The sequence below is a fragment of the Zalophus californianus genome, chromosome 9, assembly GCF_009762305.2.
Source record: "Zalophus californianus isolate mZalCal1 chromosome 9, mZalCal1.pri.v2, whole genome shotgun sequence".
Lineage (NCBI taxonomy): Eukaryota > Metazoa > Chordata > Mammalia > Carnivora > Otariidae > Zalophus > Zalophus californianus.
The window spans coordinates 98,094,647-98,116,907 of NC_045603.1; the positions used below are offsets into that span (position 1 = coordinate 98,094,647).

The following is a 22,261-nucleotide window of genomic DNA, read 5'->3' on the forward strand; positions in this document are numbered from 1 at the left end:
AGCCCAATGGCTTCCTGCACTGGAGGCGGGTTTCACAAGGAGGCCTATGGGAGCCTGCGTCGGCTCCACCAATAGAGTCAAAGCAGGGGGCGTGGCGGGAGGTTTGAAACTCGGCGTCGGGAGTTGAGGCTCGAGCTGCTGTGCGCCCAAAAGACGAATCGGGGCCTGGTAAGTGATTCGAATTAATTGGTGAGTAAGTTAGAGGGCCCAGCGGGCCCGGAACGAGCCGGCCTGTCAGCTGCACCAGTCATTATCTCCATAGGGGCCTCCGGCCCAGCGGCCGGACGGCTCCTCGACTGGGAACCGGGAAGATCGGGTGGTCTGCAGTCAGAGATCAGACGTGGTCGCGGTAATGGCTGAGACCTGAGTCGTTTCTCACAGGCGTCCCCTCCTCGCCCCGGGCCGGGCCCTGCCCCACCTTATTCTTCCCGGTTGGGATGGGCTCAGCCAAGAGCGCCCCAGTCACTCCGGCGCGGCCTCCGCCGCACAACAAGCTTCTGGCCCGAGTGGCGGACCCCCGTTCACCTAGCGCCGGCATCCTGCGCACTCCCATCCAGGTACTCCGGGCCGGGGTGGGGGAGGCAGAGTCGGAATTCTTGGGCCTCTGCCTAACCTGATACTGAGAAAGCCCTCACGCCCTCCTCCTCTTTCTAATTTGAGGCCTTGTTTTCCACTTTCTTAATCCGGATGGGGTAGGCGGAATGCCTGAGGGGCGTTGACAGTGCCTGCCTGGAATATCCACCTGGGGCTAGAGACCTGGGAGGGAAGAAAGAGTCAGGGTGCAGACTTGTTGTAGCCTTTGGTTCTACCAGGTGGAGAGCTCTCCACAGCCAAACCTGCCAGCAGGGGAGCAGCTGGAGGGTCCCAGTCAGGCCCAAGACTCAGATCCCCGCTCACCTACCCTTGGCATTGCACGGACACCTATGAAGACCAGCAGCGGAGGTAAATGGTGGGCCCAGGGAATTTTGGTAAGGCTGTCACCTAGCATCCATGAGTTAGGCCAGTGAAGCCATCTTCTGAGAGCTCCTTCCTAAAGGAGCCTCCATCCTCTTGCTTGGAACCAATCTCACTCTTGTCTCAACATTTCTCCTCCCACCTTGATTTCTCTCTTCCCAATCCCTCACCCACCAGGGCATGAATCCTAAAGTTCCTGTGTCTTTTCCTCCTTGCTGAATGGTTTGTAACATAGGGTCACTATCTCACTTGACTTCTCCCCTCTAGAACCCCCAAGCCCACGGGTGAAACAGCTGAGTGAAGTATTTGAGACCGAAGCCCCCAAATCGAATCTGCCCCCAGAGCCTGTTCTGCCCTTAGAGGCAACTTCATCTTCTGAATTGGACTTGCCTCTGGGCACCCAGTTTTCCCTTGAGGACCAGATGCCACCCTGGAGCCAGACTGAGCTCCCCTCCAAGCAGGTGTTCTCCAAGGAGGAAGCAGGACAACCCTCAGAAACCCCCATGGCCAGCCAGGGCTCGGACAAGCCCTTGAGAGACCCTGAGACTCCCCGATCTTCAGGTACAGAATCTAAGGGCAAGGTAGAGGGAAGAGAAATTGGGATAATGTCCACAGATGAGTGTAGGAGGAATAAACTGTAAGCCCCTAATTTTGGCTTTAACTCCTTACCCACCCTAGGTTCTAAGCACAATAGACGGAAAGCAAATGGCAAGGTACTAGGGAGATCTCCCCTCACAATCCTACAGGATGACAACTCCCCTGGAACTCTGACACCACGACAGGTAAAGGGAGAGAGGGTGAAAACCGTTACTAAGAAATCCCGGGTAGAGGGTGGGAAGCCTTTTTACCCAATCTTCGCTCTCTTGAATGTCCCTCCCTGCTCCAACTCACACACTGCTTTTGGCAGGGTAAGCGGCCTTCTCCCCTGAGTGACAATGCTAGGGAGCTAAAGGAAGGGGCCGTTCTGGGAACTGGACGACTTCTGAAAACTGGAGGCCGAGTGTGGGAGCAGGGCCAGGACCAGGACAAGGAAAATCAGCACTTTCCAAACTTGGTGGAGAACTAGGCCGACTATGGCCCCAGCACTGGCTTCACCGGGGGCCTAGTGATGTTGCGTCCCCTCAACCCCATCTTTCCCTGGGAGACTGGAAAGGCTTGTTGTCTTCAACCCCACCCACCCCCCCCTCCACCACCAAACTCCCAGCTCGGGGACTGAGTGCTTTTTTGGGCTCTCTTTGTGTCTCATGTGTTTCTTGTATATTAAAGAAAGTGGTTTTAAATGATGTTTTTAAGTATTCTACCTAAACCTTGCAGTGGCAGTGGGCTTCTGTATATAGAAAAACAGCCTGAGGAACTCGGGTTCCCTGTCCTCCAAGCCTCTTTCACATGCTTCCCTTAAACCTGGGGTTCCCCAGAGGTCTGTCCTTGGCCTTCTCTTGCTCTCCCTAGGTGTTCACTTCTAGGGCTTTAGCTATCATTCATTTATATTCTGGTAACTTCCAGGTCCCTCCAGCTAGCCTTGACCTTTATCCAGCTGCCCTGTAGGCACTACAGACTCAGTTTATCTAAAGTTGAACTTCTGCTCTTTCCCCCAAAGCTATTCCTCATCCCGTATTCTCTATCCCTGATTATACCCTCCGTTACCCAAACCTGAAGTTTGGCCATTATCTTGAATGCCTCCCTCTTAATATCCCATACCCTAGCACTAAATTCTGGTGATTCTATATCTTTCATCTCTTCCCCATCCCTTTCCTTGGCCCCCTGTCCTACCGCTCTTGATTTTTTTCTTTTCAAAGATTTTATTTATTTGTCAGAGAGAGCGAGCGAGCGCACAAGCAGGGGCAGCGGCAGGCAGAGGGAGAAGCAGGCTCCCCGCTGAGCAAGGAGCCCAGTGCGGGACTCAATCCCAGGACCCTGGGATCATGACCCAAGCCGAAGGCAGCTGCTTAACCAACTGAGCCACCCAGGCGTCCCTCCTGCTCTTGTTTTCTTTCTTTTTTTATTTTTTTTTATTTTTTTTAAAGATTTTATTTATTTATTTGACAGAGAGAGACAGTGAGAGCAGGAACACAAGCAGGGGGAGTGGGAGAGGGAGAAGCAGGCTTCCCGCTGAGCGGGGAGCCCGATGTGGGACTCGATCCCAGGACCCTGGGACCATGACCTGAGCCGAAGGCAGACGCTTAATGACTGAGCCACCCAGGCGCCCCTGCTCTTGTTTTCTTGCCATCTCCCTCCTGCCTTGTTTCCTTCCAGTCTCCCCTCCCACCATTTCATCAACCTACACCCGCCGCCCGCTAGGGTGACCTTTCTGAGAAGCACAACTGACCATGTGACTCCGCTGCTCAGAACTCTTCAGTGGTTCCCCATTGCCCTTAGGATAAAGTCTCCGCTGGTATTCAAGGTCTTCTGTAATCTGTTTCTTTCTCAACATAACCTTCCTATACATACGCATACATCCGCAGATGGGGAGTATGTCCTGCTGGCCACCTGGTGAATACCTTCTGATCTGTCTTATGCCTTCTCCATGAGGCCTGGGCTTTCATCTCCACCCTACTTTCTGCCCCCAAGCTGTTTGGTACCCAGCCTTAATCGCTGCACCTGTAATACCTTATTACTTAAGTTGGGCCTGTGTCTTTTTGGAATAGAAGTGGGGCAGAAGCCAAACATCACAGACATACCAGGGCACTACACTTTATTGCAGGTCCTTTAGGAGGGAAATAAAGAAAGTAGAAAGGGGAGAAATCATGAAGAAAGGGGCCAGGATCCTAGTGGTGCCAGAGCCATAGTCACAGGACTGAGCACCCTCTGCCACCTAGGTCTGGACAAAGGTAGTGGCTCTGGGGGAGGAATTCCAGGGCCTGGGGCCTCAGACTGGAAGCCTGCTAGGCCTGCCAAGGGCTAGGGAGAGGTCAGTTGTCCTTGCCCAATGAGGGAGAAGCTGCGGGACCATGGAGAGGGGAGGCCATGGGAGGAAATGGGGCAGTTCTTTGCCCCTGTGTCCCTGATGCTGCCTCCCAAAGGCATACCCCCATTTTCCCTGCTGCCCTCAAAGGACAAAGCTGGGTGGGAGTGGCAGCTGGGGTGTAGAAGAAAAAAACCTTAAAGAAATCTTAAAAGAAAATTGGGCAGGGAGGGGGCAACTGAGTGTCTTCATGGCCTTTTACCTCCCCTCCTCCAGCCTCCTTAGTTCCAGACTTTGAGGAAGCTGTCCCAGGAGCCAGTGGCCACAGCCATCCCATCAGCTGTGACCCCCAGGCAGCTGACCCTGTTGTCATGGCCAGAAAGGATGCCTGAGGAAGAGAGAGAGGAGTCAGCCTGTTTGCCCATGCTGCTTTGGCAGAGAGTGCATGTGTGTCTGCAGGAATCCTAGGTTAGATTGGCCATGGACTCAGCCTCTGGTGGGGACTCAACGAGGATTACCCTAAGGGGCAGGGTTTCTCTTGAGGCCAGTCTCTGTGGAGGGCGGGGTGGGGGGCGGGGAGGGACAGGTGAGGTTGGCAGTGTCGGTGTGCTATGAAAAAAGCAAGGAGCACCTTGATGGGCACTAGAAAATGGGGAGGTTGCTCTTTAGTCTCATTCCTGAGTCTCCAAATGAAGAGACTGAGGCCCCAAGAGAAGTGACTTGCCCAAGGGCCCTCAGATCCTAAGCAACAGAATTCAGATTTGGATCCTGACTCTCTGGCCAGTGTTATTTTCATTCAGCGCCTGGCCTCTCCCAAGAGAAGCCACACTATCTGATTCAGCTTCAGACCAGGGTGGTCCTAGTTAAGCCCCAAGGTTGGGGTCACGCTAGATCTCCTTGATTCTGCTTATTAAAGTTCCCTGAGATTGCCCTTTCCTCCAGTGGATGCCCCTGACACTTCAGAGGCCCTGGAAATCCAGAAGTGACTGGACATTCAAGGTCCCCAGGTCTCGGGTGACACAGGAGCTCCTTTGGCAGGAAGCAACTAGAGCATTGGGCGGTGGAGAAGGGCCACTAGAGATGATGGTCTAGGTTGGGAACCAAGGGGGATTGGATTCTAGGGCTAGAGCTCAGAGTCATCCAGTAATTGGGAGCAGTAGAAAGAGGGTCCCAAAAAGGGGAGCTAGTAGGAAGGTCCTTCCAGCCGAGGTGGCGGGGGCGGGGGGGTTGCTGGCCGGCCCTTACCCACACGCTCGCACTTCATGGAGTCCCAGACATTGCAATTGAAGTCGTCGTAGCCTGCAAAGAGCAGACGGCCGCTGAGAGAGAAGGCCACGGATGTGATACCACAGATGATGCTCTCGTGGGAGTAGGCAGTCAGCTCCTGGTCTGCACGCAGGTCAAACAGGCGGCAGGAGGCGTCGTCCGAGCCTGTGCAGATGGCCTCTCCGTTGGGGAAGAACTGAGGTACAGGTGGCAAGGGAGTCAGGACTCAGCCCCGGGCGGCCCACTACCTCTCCCGCCCTCTCCTTGGCTCCCGCCCTGGTGGCTCCAGCGCAAGCACTTTCCGTCAGCCTCTCTGCCCGGCCCTTCCCCAGCACTCTTCATTTCTGACATTTATCCCAGCCATCTGCATGCCAGTTGGCCGCCCGACACTCGTTGCTCGGTCCCTCGCCACCCTGCAAGCAGGCAGGCATTATTTGCACGCTGCGAGGCTGAGGGAGGGCGGGTGGCTTGCCCAGGGTCACATGGCTAGAAGGGCGGAGGCTGTCCCCGACTCCGGGCTGGATCAGGGTGTGGACGTGCAGGGCCAAGTGCAAATGTGTGACCTGAATCTCATCACGAGGAAATGTCAGATAAACTCAAAGGGACGGAAAGCCTAAAGAAAATTGGGTGGCACTCTTCAAAGATGTCAAGGCCCCGAAAGACAAAGAAAGGTAGAAAAAAGGTTCCAGTTTAAAGGAAACTGAAAAGGTACGGCAAGGAAACGCGATGCATGTTCCTAGACAGAAAAAAAACACGGCTATTAAGGACATTTGTGAGATCATTGGTGAAATGTGAATATAGGCTGTAGACTATATTGTGTCATTGTTCAATCTGATTTTAAGAATTATACTGTGACCATGTCAGAGAATGGCCTTGTTTTTAAGAAATATGCACTGAAGTATTTAAGGGGTAAAGAGGCATGATATCTGCAACTTACTCTCCAAAGAGGAAAAGAAAAAGGTAATAAAGCATATCTATGTCCACATCTAGGTGTATGTGTCTGTCTTTCCATCGGTCCCTCCCTCCCTCTACAGAGAGAGAAAGCAAACCAACAGTAAAAATGTCAGCAGTGAATATGGGTGAAGAGTAGATGGAAGCTGTTTGGGTTACTCTCCCAACCTTTCTGTAAGATGAAATCATTCCAACCAGGAAAGTTATAAAGAGGCGGGGAGGGAGCTGGGGGAGGGATGAAGGATGTTGGGGGGGGCGCTGGTGAGGAGGTCCCGGGAGTTGGGGCACAGAGGGGAGCTCACGCAGATAGCGTTGATGTCCGACTCGTGGCCAGTGAAAGTCTGCCGACAGGTTCCCTCCCGCACGTCCCAGAGCTTGGCGCTGGCGTCACAAGCGCCCGAAATGAAGAGTTTGAAGTCAGGAGAGACAGCCAGACTCATGCAGTCCCCCGTGTGCCCCACAAATACGGTCTTCTGCTGCCCAGTCTCGATATCCCACAGAGCACTGCCGGGAGGAGGGGGGGCTGTCACCCTGTCACGGAAAGCCCAGGACAGAGCCACGCCCCAAGCCCCGGCACCCACAGGGTTCAGCCCTCACCAAGTGGTGTCCCCGGAGCTGGTCACGATGTTGTTGTCATCCAGGAAGCGGCAGCAGGAGAGATAACCTGGGGGTGGGTGAGGACAGCGCCCGGGCTGCAGGGCCACATCCCTGCGCCTCTCACAACAGGGACGGGAAGAGAGGGTCTCTCACTCACCTGTGTGAGCAGAGAGCTCCCGGCTGACCTTGACATTGCCCTCACGGGACTTGAGGCTGTAGATGGAGCACATGTTGTCCAGCCCCCCGCATGCCACAAAGTTCCCAGATGGGGCATAGGCACAGGTCATGACCCAGGAGGAGCGCAGCGGGATTGCGTGCACCTGCAGGAGGGTGGACAGAGGCAGGACCTGAGCTGAGCTCCCAGGTGGGGAGGGTAGAGGAGGGGAGGCACAAAGCCCCCAAGGAATCACAGGGTGACGGAGGGCTGGGGAGGCAGCTACCTTATTGGTGGTATAGGTGTCCCACACGATCAGCTTCCCGTCTTGCGAGGCACTTACCAGCAGCCTGGGGAGAGGGCACCCCATGTCACCCAAGCCTCTCCTTCCTGCCTCCCCCCGCCCCGGGTGCCCCTCAAGCCTCACTTAGAGTCGGTGGCCCAGTGCATGGCATAGATCTTGGCCAGGTGTCCCCTTAACGTCCGCCGCGTCCGCATCTGGACTCTTCCCACGACCTCGAGGCCCGACACCAGCTGCAGAAAAGGGGGCACTAGAAATCAGGGTGAGTAGGGTACATGCCTAGATGTCAGCATCACAGCCACCGATTCGGACCAGTTTCTGTTCTGTACCAGGCTCTGGGGTCAGGCCCCTAGCCTTAGAGAAATAAGTCCCTGCCCTGCGGCAGCTTAAACTGAGGTAGGAGAGACCGGGCATGGCCAGTGGCACGCTGCCAAGTGTTGAACAAGCATCTCTCCAGCATGGGCTAGTGGAGGAGGTGGGGGCGGGAGAGTGATGTCCATCATGGAAATACTCCCACCTTGACCAATTTCAAGCTGCCCGTGTGAAGTCACTGAACACGGACTTGGGAAGAGAGGGCCACATCCGCTGTCCTGAGCCGCTAGGAGCCCGGCCCCACACAACACTGCCGCACGTCTGTCCCTTCCACTGGCTACCCAGGGCAGCCCCGTGACCCTGAGCTGCACCTCCTGAAATTTGTGGTCCTATGTCCCTTACACTCCATCCAGCCTCTCAATTTTGGCTGGGGTTCAAGTCGATGGCCTTGACTTGTCATTTACTTGCTTTGTTGTCCTGAGCAAGTCGCTTACCCTCTCTGAGCCTGTTTGCTCATCTCATAAAACGAGGTTTATAGCATCAACTTCTGGGGTTGTTGTGAAAATTAAATGAAATTATGTATTGAAGCAACTTAGCCCAGTGTTGGGCTCACGGCAAAGCGCTCAATGTTCACTCTTACTATTAATGTATTTAATCCAACATAAGATGACACCAACTCTATGAAGCACCATACTTTCAGGTATCACTGAGAAAGAAAAAAAAATGCTGCCAATTATAATTGTAAGGCATCATCTATTTTGGGCTGCATCTTGATCTCAGAGATGTCAAAATTGAAAAGATGTGACCTTAGAATTGATGACATACACTATTAGAAAACTAAAAACTGCTCTATAAGGGCTTTATGATTTACAAAGTGCCGTCCCTCTCTAAATCCTCGCCATGCCGTGAGGGGGTATAACCATTCTCATTTTATGGTTGAGGACTGAGACAGCATCTGCATCCTTAGCTTCCAATAAGGTGCCTGGCCCAGAGCAGATGTCACTAAATGTTTGTTGAATGAATTAATTAATGCCGTTCCTCATTCCAAGGACATGCTGTACTAAAGCTCGGGCGCCAGGCTCTTGCTGGTCTGGGAGTTCCCTTTCGCTCCACTCCTCTCCAGCCCTGCCCCGGGGGGGGGGGGGGGGGGGGCGGGGGACAGGAGGTCTCACCTCTGCCAGAGTCATGTCGGCACAGGCTTTCCGGGCATCCTGGGGGGGAGAGCAGTCATCAGGGGGGCATAAGGGCAAGGTGGGGTTAGTGGGTGCATGGGCCTCTGAGGTAGGTGGGCTTGGTGCTCTAGGGTTTGGGGGGCGCCTCAAATATAAGATCCAAGTTCAGGAAGTCTCTGGTCCCTTCCAGGTCAGGGGTCCCTAAGGTTTCACTCAAGAGCAAAGCCAGCCTCCTCCCCGCCCCCGCCCACCACCCCGGTCCACACTCCCTCGTGGCCCGGGTTCCATGTTTTCTGGGGTCCCCCAGTGGGAGAGTTGTGGGGTTACTGCAATCTGCTTCTTGAGCTGCTCTGCTTCCTGTCGCAGCTGTTCCATCTCCCCCATGGCTGACAGGTTGAGGGGTAGTTCCGGCTCCTGTCAGGAACATGGGGTAGGTGTAGGGGGTCCCCACCAGGCCATGTTCCTGTCCCTCACACCGGCACCAGACTCCAGGACTGGAGCCCACTACAAGAAGTAGAGAGATGCCTGGGGGAGGGGGCCCGCAACCGCTCCCCACGAGCCCCTCCACGTGCGGGGAGTCCTGTGCACCAAGCCCGGCCCTGCCTGAGCCCTCCCTGCAGCCCCGGTCCCCCGGGCAGCAGAGCCGCACCAGCTCCCTCTTACTTGGACTCTGACTGGACCTCTGCCGGGTTTCCAGCTCCGGTGCCCAGGCGCCTCTTCACTCCCTCAGCTGCGACGCCAGCCCGTCACCTGCCCCGGCTCTGCTGCCAGAGGAGCTGGCCTGGCCTGGCCCCAGCTCCGAGGGGGGGGGTTTGGGGGGGGCACTGACAGAGAAGGTAGGGCCAACGACGACAACGTCAGGCAAATGAAATCAGCTGGCAACGGCGGGGGCGGGGGGGGGGGGGGGACGCGGTGCAGGAGAGGGCAGGAAGGGAGATGTGTGGCTTCCAGACAGACTTGGGCCCAGCCTGGGGCGGGGGGGGTGGGGGCTTAGGTGGGAGCAAGAGTGTGGGGCTATAGAGAGGAGCAGCCCCCCACAAGCCCTGGGGGGAGGAGGGGTGGAAGGGGGTGCTTCCCTGGCCAGTCTCCCTGTAGGCAGAGATAAGAGCATCAGGCCCCTTGGGATTAGAGCAAAGCTGTGAGGATTAAAGGTTGGGGTTTGGGAGGGGTACAGAGGAGAAGCAACCATAGCCCAGTGCCCCCCCCCGCCCCAGCCCCCACCAATGCTGATGATCGTGGCAGTCAGGGCATGCCTAGCAACCAGCCCAGGAGCCAGAATATGAGGGTGAGAGGTAGCCCATTATCAACATCCAAGATTTCATCCCTAAATTCAGGGTTCCGGGGAAGGAGGTTCAGGTGAATATGGGGAGGGTGCAGGCAGGAGCTGAGATTAGATGGGACTGATCTGGATAATCCTTCTTCTCAACAAACCCCAACCAGCTGCCCCTGGGTCTGATCTGGGGGGGGGGGGGGGGCGGGAAGGTCCAGGGGATCCAGAGAGAAAGACTGGACAGGGTGGCACCTGCTTTAAGTGGACAAAGGGTGGGAAGTGGGGCTCAACCCTGACCCGGCTTCCATCTGGGGTTTGGCCCACTCCTTGGCCCCCTGACTCACGGGGTCCTGCTGGGGTTGTGAAGGCTGGAACCCGAGGGATCAGGCAGCCCTACGTCTTGGCCAAGCTGGGAGAGGGAAGACGGGGCTTAGAGTTGGAGGCCCAGGGAGCAGCTGTCCGGGGTCTGGGTCCATTTGCATATGGGGAGCAGGTGGCCGGGATTTCCCTGACAAATCACAGGCTTTGAGCGGCCCCGCCTCTGGGAGGCCCAGAGACACCTGTCTCCTCCCAGGCCAGCCACAGGCACTGCCCGCAGCAGACACCACAGAAACTGTGATACCCTTGTCTGGGCCCTTGACTGAGGGATCTTCAGTTCTTTATTACAGGCTGGGACAGGGCACTGGGGTTAGCCTCCCTCTCATCCTCCACACATGAAGCAGTCAGGCCCTCTCCCCTGCCATTTTTTTGTCCAGGGAGGCATCGTGTCCTCGGTCTGTCCTCGGGCTGGAGGTCCATCACCCAGGCCTGGTGAGCTCTAGGCTAGTCTGTGCAGTGTCCTCTGAGTCCAGGGCTGGACAGCCCTTGTGGTCCCCAAGGTAGTAGGGGTGCAGGGACAGAGAGCTCACTGTTCTGCTCCCAGCACATGGGGGCTTCTTGTGGGTCCTGGCATCAAGGCGGCCCTTCACAAGTCAAGTGGCCACATCCCCAGGGAGCTGGCTCAGTCCCTCACAGTTCCTCTCGGAGCCGAGGCGGTTTCCCAGCCTTGTCCTGGACCCGCGGAAGCCTGCGGCTGGGGGGTTCCGGGGAATGGTCTTTGTTGGGCATTTCTTCCTCCTCCTCCTCCTCCTTCTCCTCCTCTGGCTCCTTCAGCAGCTCTTTGGCTTCTGTCCACTCCTGGGGAGTAGGGAGGAGAGTCTGGCCCAACCTCCCGCATCACCTTGCCCCCACGGACCCTCCCTGGGACGTCTCGGCCCCCGCCCCTCATCCTTCACACACCAGGAGAGACAGCCCGTCCTACTCTGGCGGCTGCTCACCTGCTCCCTGTGCTCAGGCGCCCACGTGTGCCACAGCGCCAGGGCGCAGCGCCGTCCCCGCGTCACGGCCCACACACCGTGGGGGTTCTCCCCACCGGAGCTGAAGGCCACGAGGCGTCCACAGCGAGGACGAACCTGAGCCTGAGGGGTGAGGGCAGGTTCAGCGCCATGGATGGGTGCTCTCAGAACACTTGGTCCTGACTCCCTACGGCAGGTGGCGGGCCGGGGCGCAAAGAGTTCAGCTCTCCTGCCCATCACTTCCCATTCCTTAATTCAGGGACCATCCTGGGGGGAAATGGGAAGTTGGCCTCAACTTGGGGAGCACAAATGCCAGACTGAGGCTAGAGGAGTCAGAGCCAAAGCAAAGGGGCCTCCGTGGAGCGCCTCCCCACCCCCTGCCCAGGCCTTGACTTTTCCTGATCAACCTTTAAATCCCAGGTATGAAGTAATCTGAGGGTATGAATGCAGTACCAGACTCTGGGTACTGGGGATACGGATCTTGGGGACATTTTTCTACCTCAGAGAGGCCATGGATCATGGGTAACTGGTGGCAGTTAGCAGAGAAGGAGGTAACTGGGTAAGACAGAGCAGTAGATGATGCAAAATCACTGTCCCTCTCCTTCTGCCCAATTCCAGCCCCTGGTTTCTACCTGGACTAGGGCCTTGGGGACCTGCACTTTATCTACCCTCCTTGAGGGAGTGAGGCAAACACTGAAGGCAGGGTTTGGAGGGGCCACAAGAGATCTCCCGGGGAGGTGTAATCAACCTCTACTAGAACCCCCGAAACCCGGACACGTGGTAGAGAGGGCAGGGGAGGCCAGAAAGGAAAGAAAGGGTTAAGGGGGGCCCCGGCCATTTCCCTGCATTTGCCTCTGGGAAGCTTCCGTTTTGAATTCGGAGCCCACAGCTGGGCTCCCCGCCACACCCCCACACCCCCCCACCCGGCTTACTGTGACCGTGAGCGCATTGGGCTCTGTGAAGAACAGGTCCCCACCGTGGAAGTCATCGTTGAGGTAGAGAAGCCCACTGCAAAGGGAGGAAGCCACAGGCAGTGAGACCCCAACCCAGGCCCACCCACCTGACCACTGCAGGGGCTGCCCACCTGTAGTCTCGATAGGTGTAGGCTGGGGGCTCCCGCCAGCACTCCCCGGTGTCAGGGTCCAGGACGCAATTGTCTGCATGCACCGGGTGACTCAGGTCCATGCGCTGGTCTTGCTCTCCTGGGAAGCAAAGGGGCCTGGTGCATGCCCCTGTGCCCACATCCACTGCTGCCCACACTCCCCCTGCAGCTTCGGGGGATCACGGCTGGACAGAGTTGCCAAGAGCCCTCAGGGCGGGGGAGTCAGAAAGCCCACCAGGTTTGGCGATGCGGAGGGGGAGCAGTGCCCAACAGGGGCCCAGGATTGGGGAGGAACAGCTAGGCTCCCTGGTGGTTACCTTCTATGGCACTCCGGCACACCAGGTGGGTGAAGGAAAGATGCAGGGGCCGCTCCGGGGAGAAGTAGGCCTGTGTCAAAGTCCTCACGCGCTCGCTCACCTCCAGAAGCAGCTTAGCCCCCTGACTGCCCACGGCCCCAGCCTGGGCCAGCTGCAAGCGGGGAAAGGAAGGGCGGGAAAGGAGGGGGCAACAGAAGGGTGGCCCTGCCCCAGCCCCTGCCCTACTTCCATTGCTCTCCACCCACGGATTTGGTCTCAGCAGCCAGCTCTGTCGATCAGCCCAAACTGCTCCTTCCATTGGCTCTGTGACCATCACCCAGGTCCCGAGGTCTCAGAACACCTCCCCTCCCGCCGCCCTCAACTCTAGGCAGGGGACTCAGGTGCTCTCAGGCCACGGGAGAGGCCCAGGTACGGGCACCCAGCCTTCTGCATACCCTCTTCTCTGGTTCTGGGCATCAGACCAGAGCATGGGAGCCTCCCCTTACCTGTGCAGCCTTGAGCACTGTGAGCCCCTCGAAGCGCTCATGGGGGGTGTGAGGGGAGCGGCGGCCACGATAGCCAGACCTGGCTCCGGCCTCGGCAGCGTCCTACGGAGGGAGAGACGTGGCTGGGGAGTCTCACTCCCCGAGTCCCAGGCCATCCGCCACCTCACTGCCCACAGGGCTGCAAGATCTTTCTCCAATCCTCCCAGTCCCCGGAAGAGGCTAGAAGCCCCCAGGGTTCCCTGCCGGCTCCCTTTCCTGAGCTGCTGCCCCTTCCCACAGAACGACTATCTATATTGTCACTCTCTGGTAAAGATCTAGAATCCCACTGGCCGAGGGGGCTGTGCCCAGAGCTCTGGAGAGCTTCCTAGAGCAGGGAAGGGGCCTCTGAGAGGGTAAGGGCTGTTGGGGAAAGGGGGCAGGAAGGGCTTGATCATTTGTTCCTAATGAGCCAAGGATAGAGGAGTCTTTCCAGAAACAGGGCGCTAGCAGGAAGTTTGAGAGTCAGGCCGGGGTCCCGGCCGGCTCGACGTGGGGAGACAGCATCAGCCGAGGTGCCTCTCTCTGACACCCTTGACACACTCTTGGAGAATGTGACAACCCTTGATGCTGAGCCCCAACTACCCAACCACCTATACGAGTCGCATTACCTGGGGGTCTCCTGGTATTTGGATGTCCCTTTCCTGATAACTATTCTTTTGGCTGCTTTCTGCAACCCCTACCCAGTTACCCTGTGTATAAACCCCATCTCTGAGAAACCACCTACTCACCCAAGACATCTAACCTTCCATGCTTGTATTTATTCATTCAACAAATCTGTACTGAGCACTTCCTATATTCTAGGCACTGAGGATACAACCATGAACATGAAAAGGTCCCTGCTCTCATGCGGTTTATATTTTTTTAATTTTATTTTTTATTTTTTTTTAAGATTTTGTTTATTTATTTGAGAGAGAGAGCACGAGAGGGAGGAGGGTCAGAGGGAGAAGCAGGCTCCCTGCTGAGCAGGGAGCCCGATGTGGGACTCGATCCCGACACTCCAGGATCATGACCTAAGCCGAAGGCAGTCGCTCAACCAACTGAGCCACCCAGGCGCCCTCATGCAGTTTATATTTTGAGTAAACAAACAAACAAACAAACCAGATCGACTCAGATGGGGATAAATGGTATTTAAAAAATTAAAATAGGGTTACAGCCTTGAGAGTGCGCAGGCAGTGGTTAGGGGACAGCTAATTGATGAGTGAGGTGACATCTAAATTGAAAGCAAACGATATAAAGGAGCCACTTGAATATGTGAGAGAAAAAAATGTTCCAGGCAGCAGAAACCGCAGTGCAAAGGTCCTGAGGCCAGAATGAATTTAGTGCGATGGAGGAACAGAAAGAAGGGCTGATACTTGGGAGTTATCCCTGACTCCATCCTTTCATCCATTGTCTCCCACATAGGTTTAGTGCTGAACTTCTCTATCTTTGACTTTCTAAATATCTCTCATCTGTCCGCCTCTCTTCATTTCCTTGAAATGAGGACCTAACCTAAGGCAGTAGCACTCCAGAAGCCTCCCCTCCTTGCTTTCCTCTCCCAGTGCATTCTCCACAGTGCCACTAGAGGGATCTACCGGTTCTGCAGGATGGTGACTCCAGACCCTGCTCCTGCTAATGCACGGGAACTTAAAACCTAACCCCTCCTTAAATTCTCCGATAAGCTGTCCACGGTGGACAAACTCCTTGGCAGGGGACAGAAGTCTCTTCGTCATCTCGCCCGTGCCTCACACTTCCGGCTTCTCTCCCCTATACCTCCTCTGGATAACATACAGCCGGATGACACAGCGCCGGCTAATCCTGAGCGCTTTTTATATTCTTCCAACAGCCTTACCAAGGACTACCAGGGTCCTCACAACAACCCTAAAAGAACCCACTGTATTTAGCCCCATTTTACAGATGAAGAAACGAGGCTCAGAGACATTAAAATACATTGCACAAGGTCACCCAGCTAACCACTGTTGGGGGCCCAAGTCCTTAGCTCCTGTACTCTACTGCAGTTGTCAGAGACCCCCCTCATTCTTCTTCCTTACGGCCTGGCTCTCCTCCCCTTCTCTGCCTTGTTAACTCATCCTTAAGACTGAGCTCAAGGGGCACCTGGGTGGCTCAGGCAGTTAAGCATCTGCCTTGGGCTCAGGTCATGATCCTGGGGTCCTGGAATCGCATCTGGGGATCAAGTGCCTGTGGCCAGCTCCCCGTTAAATGGGGAGTCTGCTTCTCTCTCTGCCCCTCCCCCACTACGTGCACGCACCGCACATATGCATGTGCGCACCCTCTCTCTCTCAAATAAATAAATAAAATGTTTTTGTTTGTTTGTTTGTTTTTTTAAAGACTGAGCTCGGGGCGCCTGGGTGGCTCAGTTGTTAAGCGTCTGCCTCCGGCTCAGGTCATGATCCTGAGGTCCTGGAATCGAGCCCCGCTTCGGGCTCCCTGCTCCACGGGAAGCCTGCTTCTCCCTCTCCCACTCCCCCTGCTTGTGTTCCCTCTCTTACTGTGTCTCCCTCTCTCTCTGTCAAATGAATGAATACAATCTTTAAAAAATAAAAATAAAAAAATAAACAAAAAAAGACTGAGCTCAAATGACCCCGTCAAATGCTCCCCCCCGCCACCCCCATAAGCCTTCTGTGACTTGGCATTTCAGCGCTCCTATTTGGATGGGTACGTGCTTCTTGTAGCAAACTTAGCCCTCGATCTACTGATGTGTCTCCACGTCTGACTCCTTCTCTGTACAGTGAGCTTCTGAATGCACGTCTGTGCTCATCTCCCTCCCCCTGGAACCTAGTAGTTCTGAGTACGCAGCAGATACTCAGTGAGTGTTGTGTAGAAGGAAGGCTAACCTAGAATGAAGATGAAAGCTTCCCCAAATGGTGGACTAAACCTGGTGAATACGGATCATTCAACCCAAACCAGCAGGGGATGCAACAGATGGGGAAAGTAGCCTCTATGTCCGCTCCGCCACTGGCCAAGCCGATAATTAAACTCTTGGCTAACCAAGGAATCCTCACCTGCACACTCACCCTTTTTTATGTCTTTATGTTTTTTGTTTCGTTCTTCCTACCAATTTCTAGCAAAATTCCACCCCAGGCCGGCTAAGTTGAGAGAAACGGAACGTGTCCACCGCCATGCGGGGGGGCGGGGGGGGGGGGGGCAAGGGCAGTGCCCGCTGGAGAACCAGAGAGGGCAGAACCAGGCGGGCTGTGCCTGAGGTCCCTAACTAGCTGACGGTGCCACCTACTCACAGGTCTTCTTACCTTGGCCAGCTGCAGCAGCACCCCACACTCAGCCGGGGTGAGCAGTCCGTCCAACACCACCCGCTCGGACCCATTCAGCTGTCTTGCGTCCTGGGTCAGGGTTACTCCCTCCAGGAGAAGCACATCTGCGGGGGAAGGGACAGGGCAGAGGGGGCTGAGTGCCCGCTGAGGGCAGGCCCAGCAAGGCTGGCGGCCACCCAGACCCGGCCCCCCAGACCCTCGGGGCTCCTGCTTCCTGCTCTCCCAGAAACTTACCCTTCCAGTGAGTCAAGGGCTTCGGCTGTGGCGGCTCATGGTCCCACGGCCTCTTCTCTTGATCCTCTCTCAGGGGTGAGAGACGTGCTCAGTGCATGTGCCCGCCAGTCCGGACCCATCTTCCCTGGACCTACCAAGATGCCTCCCCCACCTTCCAGCTTGGGCCAGGCCCCTCCTACCACAGGGCATCTCCTACCTGAGCTTTTCTCTAAGTGCCTCAGGGATGACAGCTGCTGGGGTCCAGGGATCCTGGGAGAGTCAGGAAAAGCACCGTCACCCAAGTCCAGCCCAAATCCCTGACATTATTAGACTCTGATCTACCACATTAATGTCCTCCTGCTTCCAGAGAGGAAGGCAGAGGTGGGACAAGCCCTGGACTCGTTGTCGGGAGCCCCAGGAGTTGGGCCAAACTCTACCCACAACTGCTCACGTAGCACTATTTGTCAGGTGCTTTTCTAACAGCTTCATCCACGGAAGCGGAATGCGTGGAGATTCATCATGTAATGTTCACGATAGTCTTAATGAAACACATTGTATTAACGTGCCCGCTTTGCAGTTGAAGACTCTAAGACACAGAGAGGTAAAGTAACATGCCCAAGATCACACAGCTAGTAAGCGACAGATTTGGGATTCTTTAGAGGGGCACCTCATGGCTCAGTTGTAGAGCACGTGACTCTTGATTTTGGGGTCCTGAGTTCCAGCCCCATGTTGGGTGTGGAGCCTACTTAACATACATACATACATACATACATACATACATACATACATGCATACTGAACTAGCTTTAGAGCCCACACTTTGAGCCGGCAGTTCCCAACCAGGGAGATTTTGCCCCCCCAGGGGATATTAGGCGATGTCTGGAAACATTTTTGATTGTCATGACTCAGAGTGCTATTGACACCTACTGGGCAGAGGCCAGGGAAGCTGCTGAACATCCCACAATGCCTAGGCAAGCCCCCTTCCTCTCCCCTACAAAGAATGATCAGATCCAAAATGCCAATGGTGGGCGCCTGGGTGGCTCAGTTGGTTAAGCGACTGCCTTCAGCTCAGGACATGATCCCGGAGTCCCAGGATCGAGTCCTGCATCAGGCTCCCTGCTCGGCGAGGAGCCTGCTTCTCCCTCTGACCCTCCCCCCTCTCATGTACTCTCTCTCTCTCATTCTCGCTCTCTCAAATAAATAAATAAATAAATCTTAAAAAAAAAAATGTCAGTGGTGCCAAGACGGTTGAGAAAATGCCTTATGTTATTGTCCTAGCAGTGAACAAACCCTCTGCCCTTCAGTTTCCTCATAACTACCACAAAAAGAACAGTAACCAAAGCAGCAGCAAGAACAGAGCCTTCTCTACTATGTAGCAATGATATGGCGTCAATCACTCTATGAGATAGGTCTGATGTGCCCATTTTACAGGTAAGGAAATTGAGACTGAGGCAAGTGAAGGTCCAGAGCTTGTTTATGGCAGAGAAGAGACCAACACTTAGGCCTGCATGACCCCAAAGCGGCCCTCTCCTTTCTCCCTGAGACACTGCAGACGCCTCTCCAAGCCTCCCAGGGGTGTGGGAAATGGGAAGCCTTGTTGCAAAGCACAGTGACACAAATGTAGGGCATCACTCTTCTCTTCCTCCTGGGGGAGCACTGAGTGGCAGGACGGGGACAAGGGGAGATACTCACAGGATCCTTGAAGCTGGCCCCCAGGTGCTCCATGGCATAGTAGAGCTGTCTCTTCTCCCCCAAGGATCGAAGGATGAAGCGCTGGATGTCCTGAGGCGGGGTGGGAGCAGGGAGAAAGGGGTGGAACGAGGAGAAGTAGAGTGGGGCAGGGAAGTTAAGGCTGGAGGAGAGCATGGCAGCCCCTGGTTCTAGGGGACAGCCTGCATGCTCCTAAACCCTTTCCTGTGCCTTCTTGGTCAACAGCTTCGGGGCATCTGGGCTCAAGGTGTGAGGGGGGGTGGGGGGGGCGGGGGGGAGGTTATACGCATATGCCTGTGGCACAGGAGGGCACACAAGGGAGGTGAGGTGAAGGCAAGGGGGGATGGGCTGCCACTTGGACTCAGAAAGTGGAGTCTGCAGTGGGGAGCAGGGAGGGGAGACAAGTCAGATGCTGGACTTGGAGTTGCCTGTGGTGACTAAAAGGGGGTACAGAGTCCAGGTTACTTCTCAGGTCTATTTGATTTAGGGTAAGTATGGAGCAGAGGGTTACCTCTCTCGGCCCGAGGCCAGGTCTCGGCTCTTCCAGCTGGGCCTGGTACTCGTTTAGAGCCTTCTTGGCAGCCTCATCCTCCGGGTAGAAGAGCAGAACACTCAGGACATTCTCCATAGCCTGGGACAGATTCCCCACTGGAGACAGAGTAATAGGGCAGGGTGGGGCATGGAGACTGAGAAGGACAGTGGTCTCTGGGCAGAGCCAGAGAAGGTGGTCTCCCGATGCCAAACAACTCCAAAGCCCCCATCCCACCTGGCAGGCACACTCATCCATTGCTTCTTTCCAAAGCTTACTCAAACATACCTGAGCTGGATAGGCAGAGTTCAAAGGGGAGGAAGAGAGAAGGGAGTTAAAGGAAGGTGAGAAGCAGCAAGGGCAGAAGGAGCCCTGGGACCCATCTCCTGAGCTTTCCACAAAGGCACCAAAGGAGAGCAAATGAGAGTCCTCCTGACCAACTACAGATCCAGAGACAGACGGGAGGGATGGAGAGATGGGGCTCAGGATACCATCAGAGACAAACCTTCACTTCCCCTGTTTCCAACCCCCGTCACCCCCAGCGCCCAGACTTCCCCAACTGACCCTGAGCATGGGCCTCGTGAAGCCGCCTCAGCTGGCTGGGAAGGAAGTCAGGGACAGGGAAACTGCGTCCAGGACGCGTGGCCGTGTCCCCCACACAGCGCTGCCGGCACTGCAGGACCCGAATCCAGTGCCCTGCAGACAACACACGTCACCCATTGAGCTTGTGACGCTCCTCTCTGTGGGGCCGGGAATCCCCAGCACCTTACCTGCAATGGTCTCATAGAGGCCCCCCTGGCTCCCGGCCCCTTCCTCCTCCTCTTCCTCCCTCTGCTGCTCCTCGGGCCCCTCACAGCCAGCCCGGCAGCTCTCCATCTGGGCCAGGCTCTCCTGCAGGGCCTCCTCTAGCCTGGGCAGTGCCAGTCCTGCCTCCTGGCGCCCCAGTAGCTCCAGGCCATCGTCATAGGCTGCCTGTGGGGGAGGGGAGCGGGCAGTCACCTGAGCTCCTGGAAGCAGGGTGCCAGACAAGATTGGGAGGCAGAAAGAAGGGGAGGGGTGTTGGTCTCATCTGGGGTGTGGACTCCAGGTCCCACTTCACCTTGGGGAATATAGGGTGGGGCCTCGGGATCAGAATGGTCGAACAAGGGACTTTAGTGATCCTCGGGAAGAAAAACCAAGCCCCAGAGAGGGACTCTCCATCCAGGCTTACTGAGGACAGTACCCAGGTCTCCTGATGCCTGAGCCACACAGGTCCCAGTCCAGTGAGCCCTGTGTATCTGGCCAAGGGGTCTCACCCAGTGTGGCGGTGTCTCCAGGTCCCGGAAGCTCTGGGGCCGCACCCGAGACATGCGTCTGTACTTAGCCATGTCCTCCCGCATCTGCAAGTGTGTTGGGTTTGCTACAAAGAAGGTGTGTGCTGCCGCAGCTGCCAGGTCCAACTTCTTCAGCTGAGAAGCACGAAGGATGAGGGAGTCAGTGCCCTCAGGTAGGGGTGTCGGACCTCTACCGGCTCACTGGCCTCCCCACCCTCCGCCACACACACACCTGGAACTGCGCCAGAGCTTTCTGGAAGACTTGTCAGTCAGAACTGCCCACTTCCCAACCTCCAGCGCCCCTAGAAACCAGTATGCCGGGGGAACTCAGAGAAGAGGGGTCTGGAGACTTTGGAGTGGGTGCGGAATTGGTAGAGGGACCTCAGGGCCTCCGTTTGGAAGACAAGGTGCAAGTGATGGCTTAAGTAAGGTGGGAAGTGGGGGAGACCTGAGCCACCAGCAAAACCCGCAGGTCTCTAGGACCCTGGGCTGAGGTGTGTGTGACCAGCCCCCCGCCCCCCCCAGCCACGTAGGCAATAGCTACCGAACTGGTAGCTGCGCAGCGTCCACTGCCTGCCCGCCACATGCCCGGCCTCTAGACTCCTTAGCCTTGACCCTGCCCCTCAAAGGCTCACACTCAACCCCCCCCACCCCCCCGTGCTTCCTGTGCAGCGACGGGCTTCCCCCCATCCGCTCCGCTTCACTATCATCCCACGTAGGTCTCAGTAAGACCTCTAACGTTTCAGGCCCCTTCCCTCCATCCCCGATCTCCTTCCACCCCGCCTCAGGAACCCATCCAGCCCCGCTCCAGCTTTGCTCCCACTCTCCCTTAGGCTGTCCCTCGGCGACCTCAGTGGGTATTTGGCGCGGTTTGGATGGGACCGACTCAAAAGGAGAGGTCCGCCGACCGCCCCCGAGCCCCCCCCCCCCCCGCCCGGAGTCCCGGGCGCCGGCATTCCGCCCTCTCCCGGCGAGCTCCAAGTAGCGGCGCAGCGTGGGTCGGGGCGGGACCCCCGAAGGGGCCTGGGCGGCTCCCGCACCTGGTAATAGGCTCTCTGCAGGTAGTTGTAGGGCTCCCGGCGGCGAAAGGCGTCCCGCAGCGCGCTCCCCACGCGGAGCCGCGCCGCGCCCCCGGGGCCCAGCCTCTGCGCCCCGCACTGGGTCAGGCACTCGGCCCGGCGGAGCGCCGCGCGGAGCAGCAGCCGCTCCCAGGCCCCCCGCGCCGGGCCGGGCCCGGAGTCAGGCCCCGGGGCGTCAAGCAGCACCGCGGGGAGCGCGGCCCCCGGCTCGGCCGCACAGCGCGCCCCGCAGTCCTGGCGCGCGCGGCCCAGCGCCGCCTGGCTCCGCAGCGCCTCCCGCAGCAGCGCCACGGCCGGCGCCCAAGCCCCGGCCGCGTAGGCGCGCAGCCCGTCGGCGTAGAGCAAGTCGGGGGCCTGCGGGGGCGCCCCCGGGGACAGCGGGGCCAGGCCGGGGGGCTCGGGGGACCCCGGCGGGGGCAGCAGCAGCAGCAGCAGCAGCAACCGGAGGAGCCGGAGCATGGTGCCAGGGGCGCCGGCCGGCTGCCGAAGCGGAATGCGGGAGCCGAGAGGGAGAGAGAGAGAGAGGGAAGGGGGAAGGGAGAGGGAGGGGAAAGGAAGGAGAGATGGAGAGGAGGGAGGACAGGAAGAGAGAAGGAATGAGCGGGGGGCCAAGGAGAGCCGGTGCGGCCCAGGCTCAACCCTGGGAGAGGCCAATATGAGAGCCAGAGACGTCGGGAAGCCTGGCAGAAAGTGGAGACAGCAGTCTTTAAGACGAGGGACGGTGTGGGACGACAAACAGGCCCTGAAGAGCAGATGGCAAACGGCTGGCACTGGAGTGGGACTGGTGCTTTGGAAAACAGCATGGGGAGCCTCTTCGGACCCTTGACTCAAACCCCTGAGGCCCCCGGCCTCAGAGTAACTACTGGAGCTGTGTTCCCCTCCGCTCTGTGCCTCCCCCACCCCCACTCTTGGGACCAGGACAAGGAGAGTGGATGCCTCCCATACACCTACCCACACCCACTTTTGGAAAATGAGCCTTAGAATGCAGCATGGGAT

At 57.0% G+C, this 22,261-nt stretch overlaps 3 protein-coding genes across 7 annotated transcripts; 1 reads left to right on the plus strand and 2 right to left on the minus strand.

The window, feature by feature from the left end:
* The first annotated feature begins 33 nt into the window (after nt 1-33).
* Nucleotides 34-5,021, plus strand: CDCA3 (cell division cycle associated 3). 4 transcript variants are annotated; one of them, XM_027591824.2, is made up of 6 exons: nt 34-168; nt 382-557; nt 813-942; nt 1,222-1,515; nt 1,633-1,736; nt 4,133-5,021. In XM_027591824.2, the coding sequence occupies exons 2-6, from the start codon at nt 438-440 to the stop codon at nt 4,139-4,141; spliced, it is 657 nt and encodes a 218-aa protein (XP_027447625.1). In that variant the 5' UTR covers nt 34-168; nt 382-437; the 3' UTR covers nt 4,142-5,021. The 4 variants fall into 4 exon arrangements, with proteins under 4 accessions (XP_027447625.1, XP_027447622.1, XP_027447626.1 ...); XM_027591821.1 differs by lacking the exon at nt 4,133-5,021 and adding an exon at nt 1,862-2,231; XM_027591825.1 differs by lacking the exons at nt 382-557; nt 4,133-5,021 and adding an exon at nt 1,862-2,231 and having other exon boundaries at nt 44-168.
* Nucleotides 4,113-9,383, minus strand: GNB3 (G protein subunit beta 3). 2 transcript variants are annotated; one of them, XM_027591819.2, is made up of 10 exons: nt 9,273-9,383; nt 8,937-9,023; nt 8,610-8,648; nt 7,252-7,358; nt 7,111-7,174; nt 6,828-6,990; nt 6,671-6,737; nt 6,376-6,577; nt 5,102-5,318; nt 4,113-4,244 (listed from the first exon to the last, which is right to left on the minus strand). In XM_027591819.2, exons 2-10 carry the CDS (start codon nt 8,991-8,993, stop codon nt 4,138-4,140), a joined length of 1,023 nt encoding a protein of 340 aa, XP_027447620.1. In that variant the 5' UTR covers nt 8,994-9,023; nt 9,273-9,383; the 3' UTR covers nt 4,113-4,137. The 2 variants fall into 2 exon arrangements, with proteins under 2 accessions (XP_027447620.1, XP_027447621.1); XM_027591820.1 differs by lacking the exon at nt 8,937-9,023 and having other exon boundaries at nt 9,273-9,347.
* Nucleotides 9,384-10,407: 1,024 nt separating this feature from the next.
* Nucleotides 10,408-21,739, minus strand: P3H3 (prolyl 3-hydroxylase 3). Its single transcript, XM_027591818.2, has 15 exons — nt 21,227-21,739; nt 20,169-20,321; nt 19,644-19,845; nt 19,438-19,569; nt 18,856-18,992; nt 18,327-18,416; nt 16,853-16,905; nt 16,657-16,724; nt 16,402-16,526; nt 13,118-13,219; nt 12,633-12,783; nt 12,298-12,415; nt 12,146-12,221; nt 11,196-11,336; nt 10,408-11,055 (listed from the first exon to the last, which is right to left on the minus strand). The coding sequence occupies exons 1-15, from the start codon at nt 21,722-21,724 to the stop codon at nt 10,888-10,890; spliced, it is 2,214 nt and encodes a 737-aa protein (XP_027447619.1). The 5' UTR covers nt 21,725-21,739; the 3' UTR covers nt 10,408-10,887.
* Between the last annotated feature and the right edge of the window lie 522 nt (nt 21,740-22,261).

Bases quoted from the DNA above. Each gene is read 5' to 3' on its own strand.
- CDCA3 (XM_027591821.1), top strand. From the start codon at position 438: ATGGGCTCAGCCAAGAGCGCCCCAGTCACTCCGGCGCGGCCTCCGCCG. The intron at 558-812 runs GTACTCCGGGCC...TGGTTCTACCAG, and splicing joins TCCTGCGCACTCCCATCCAG to GTGGAGAGCTCTCCACAGCC. The intron at 1,516-1,632 runs GTACAGAATCTA...TACCCACCCTAG, and splicing joins TGAGACTCCCCGATCTTCAG to GTTCTAAGCACAATAGACGG.
- GNB3 (XM_027591819.2), bottom strand. From the start codon at position 8,993: ATGGGGGAGATGGAACAGCTGCGACAGGAAGCAGAGCAGCTCAAGAAG. The intron at 7,175-7,251 runs GTGAGGCTTGAG...CCCTCTCCCCAG, and splicing joins CACTGGGCCACCGACTCTAA to GCTGCTGGTAAGTGCCTCGC. The intron at 4,245-5,101 runs GTAAGGGCCGGC...TCTCTTCCTCAG, and splicing joins CATGAAGTGCGAGCGTGTGG to GCATCCTTTCTGGCCATGAC.
- P3H3 (XM_027591818.2), bottom strand. From the start codon at position 21,724: ATGCTCCGGCTCCTCCGGTTGCTGCTGCTGCTGCTGCTGCTGCCCCCG. The intron at 18,993-19,437 runs GTCAGTTGGGGA...CTCTGTCTCCAG, and splicing joins TCACGAGGCCCATGCTCAGG to TGGGGAATCTGTCCCAGGCT. The intron at 16,725-16,852 runs GTAGGAGATGCC...CTCACCCCTGAG, and splicing joins GCACTTAGAGAAAAGCTCAG to AGAGGATCAAGAGAAGAGGC.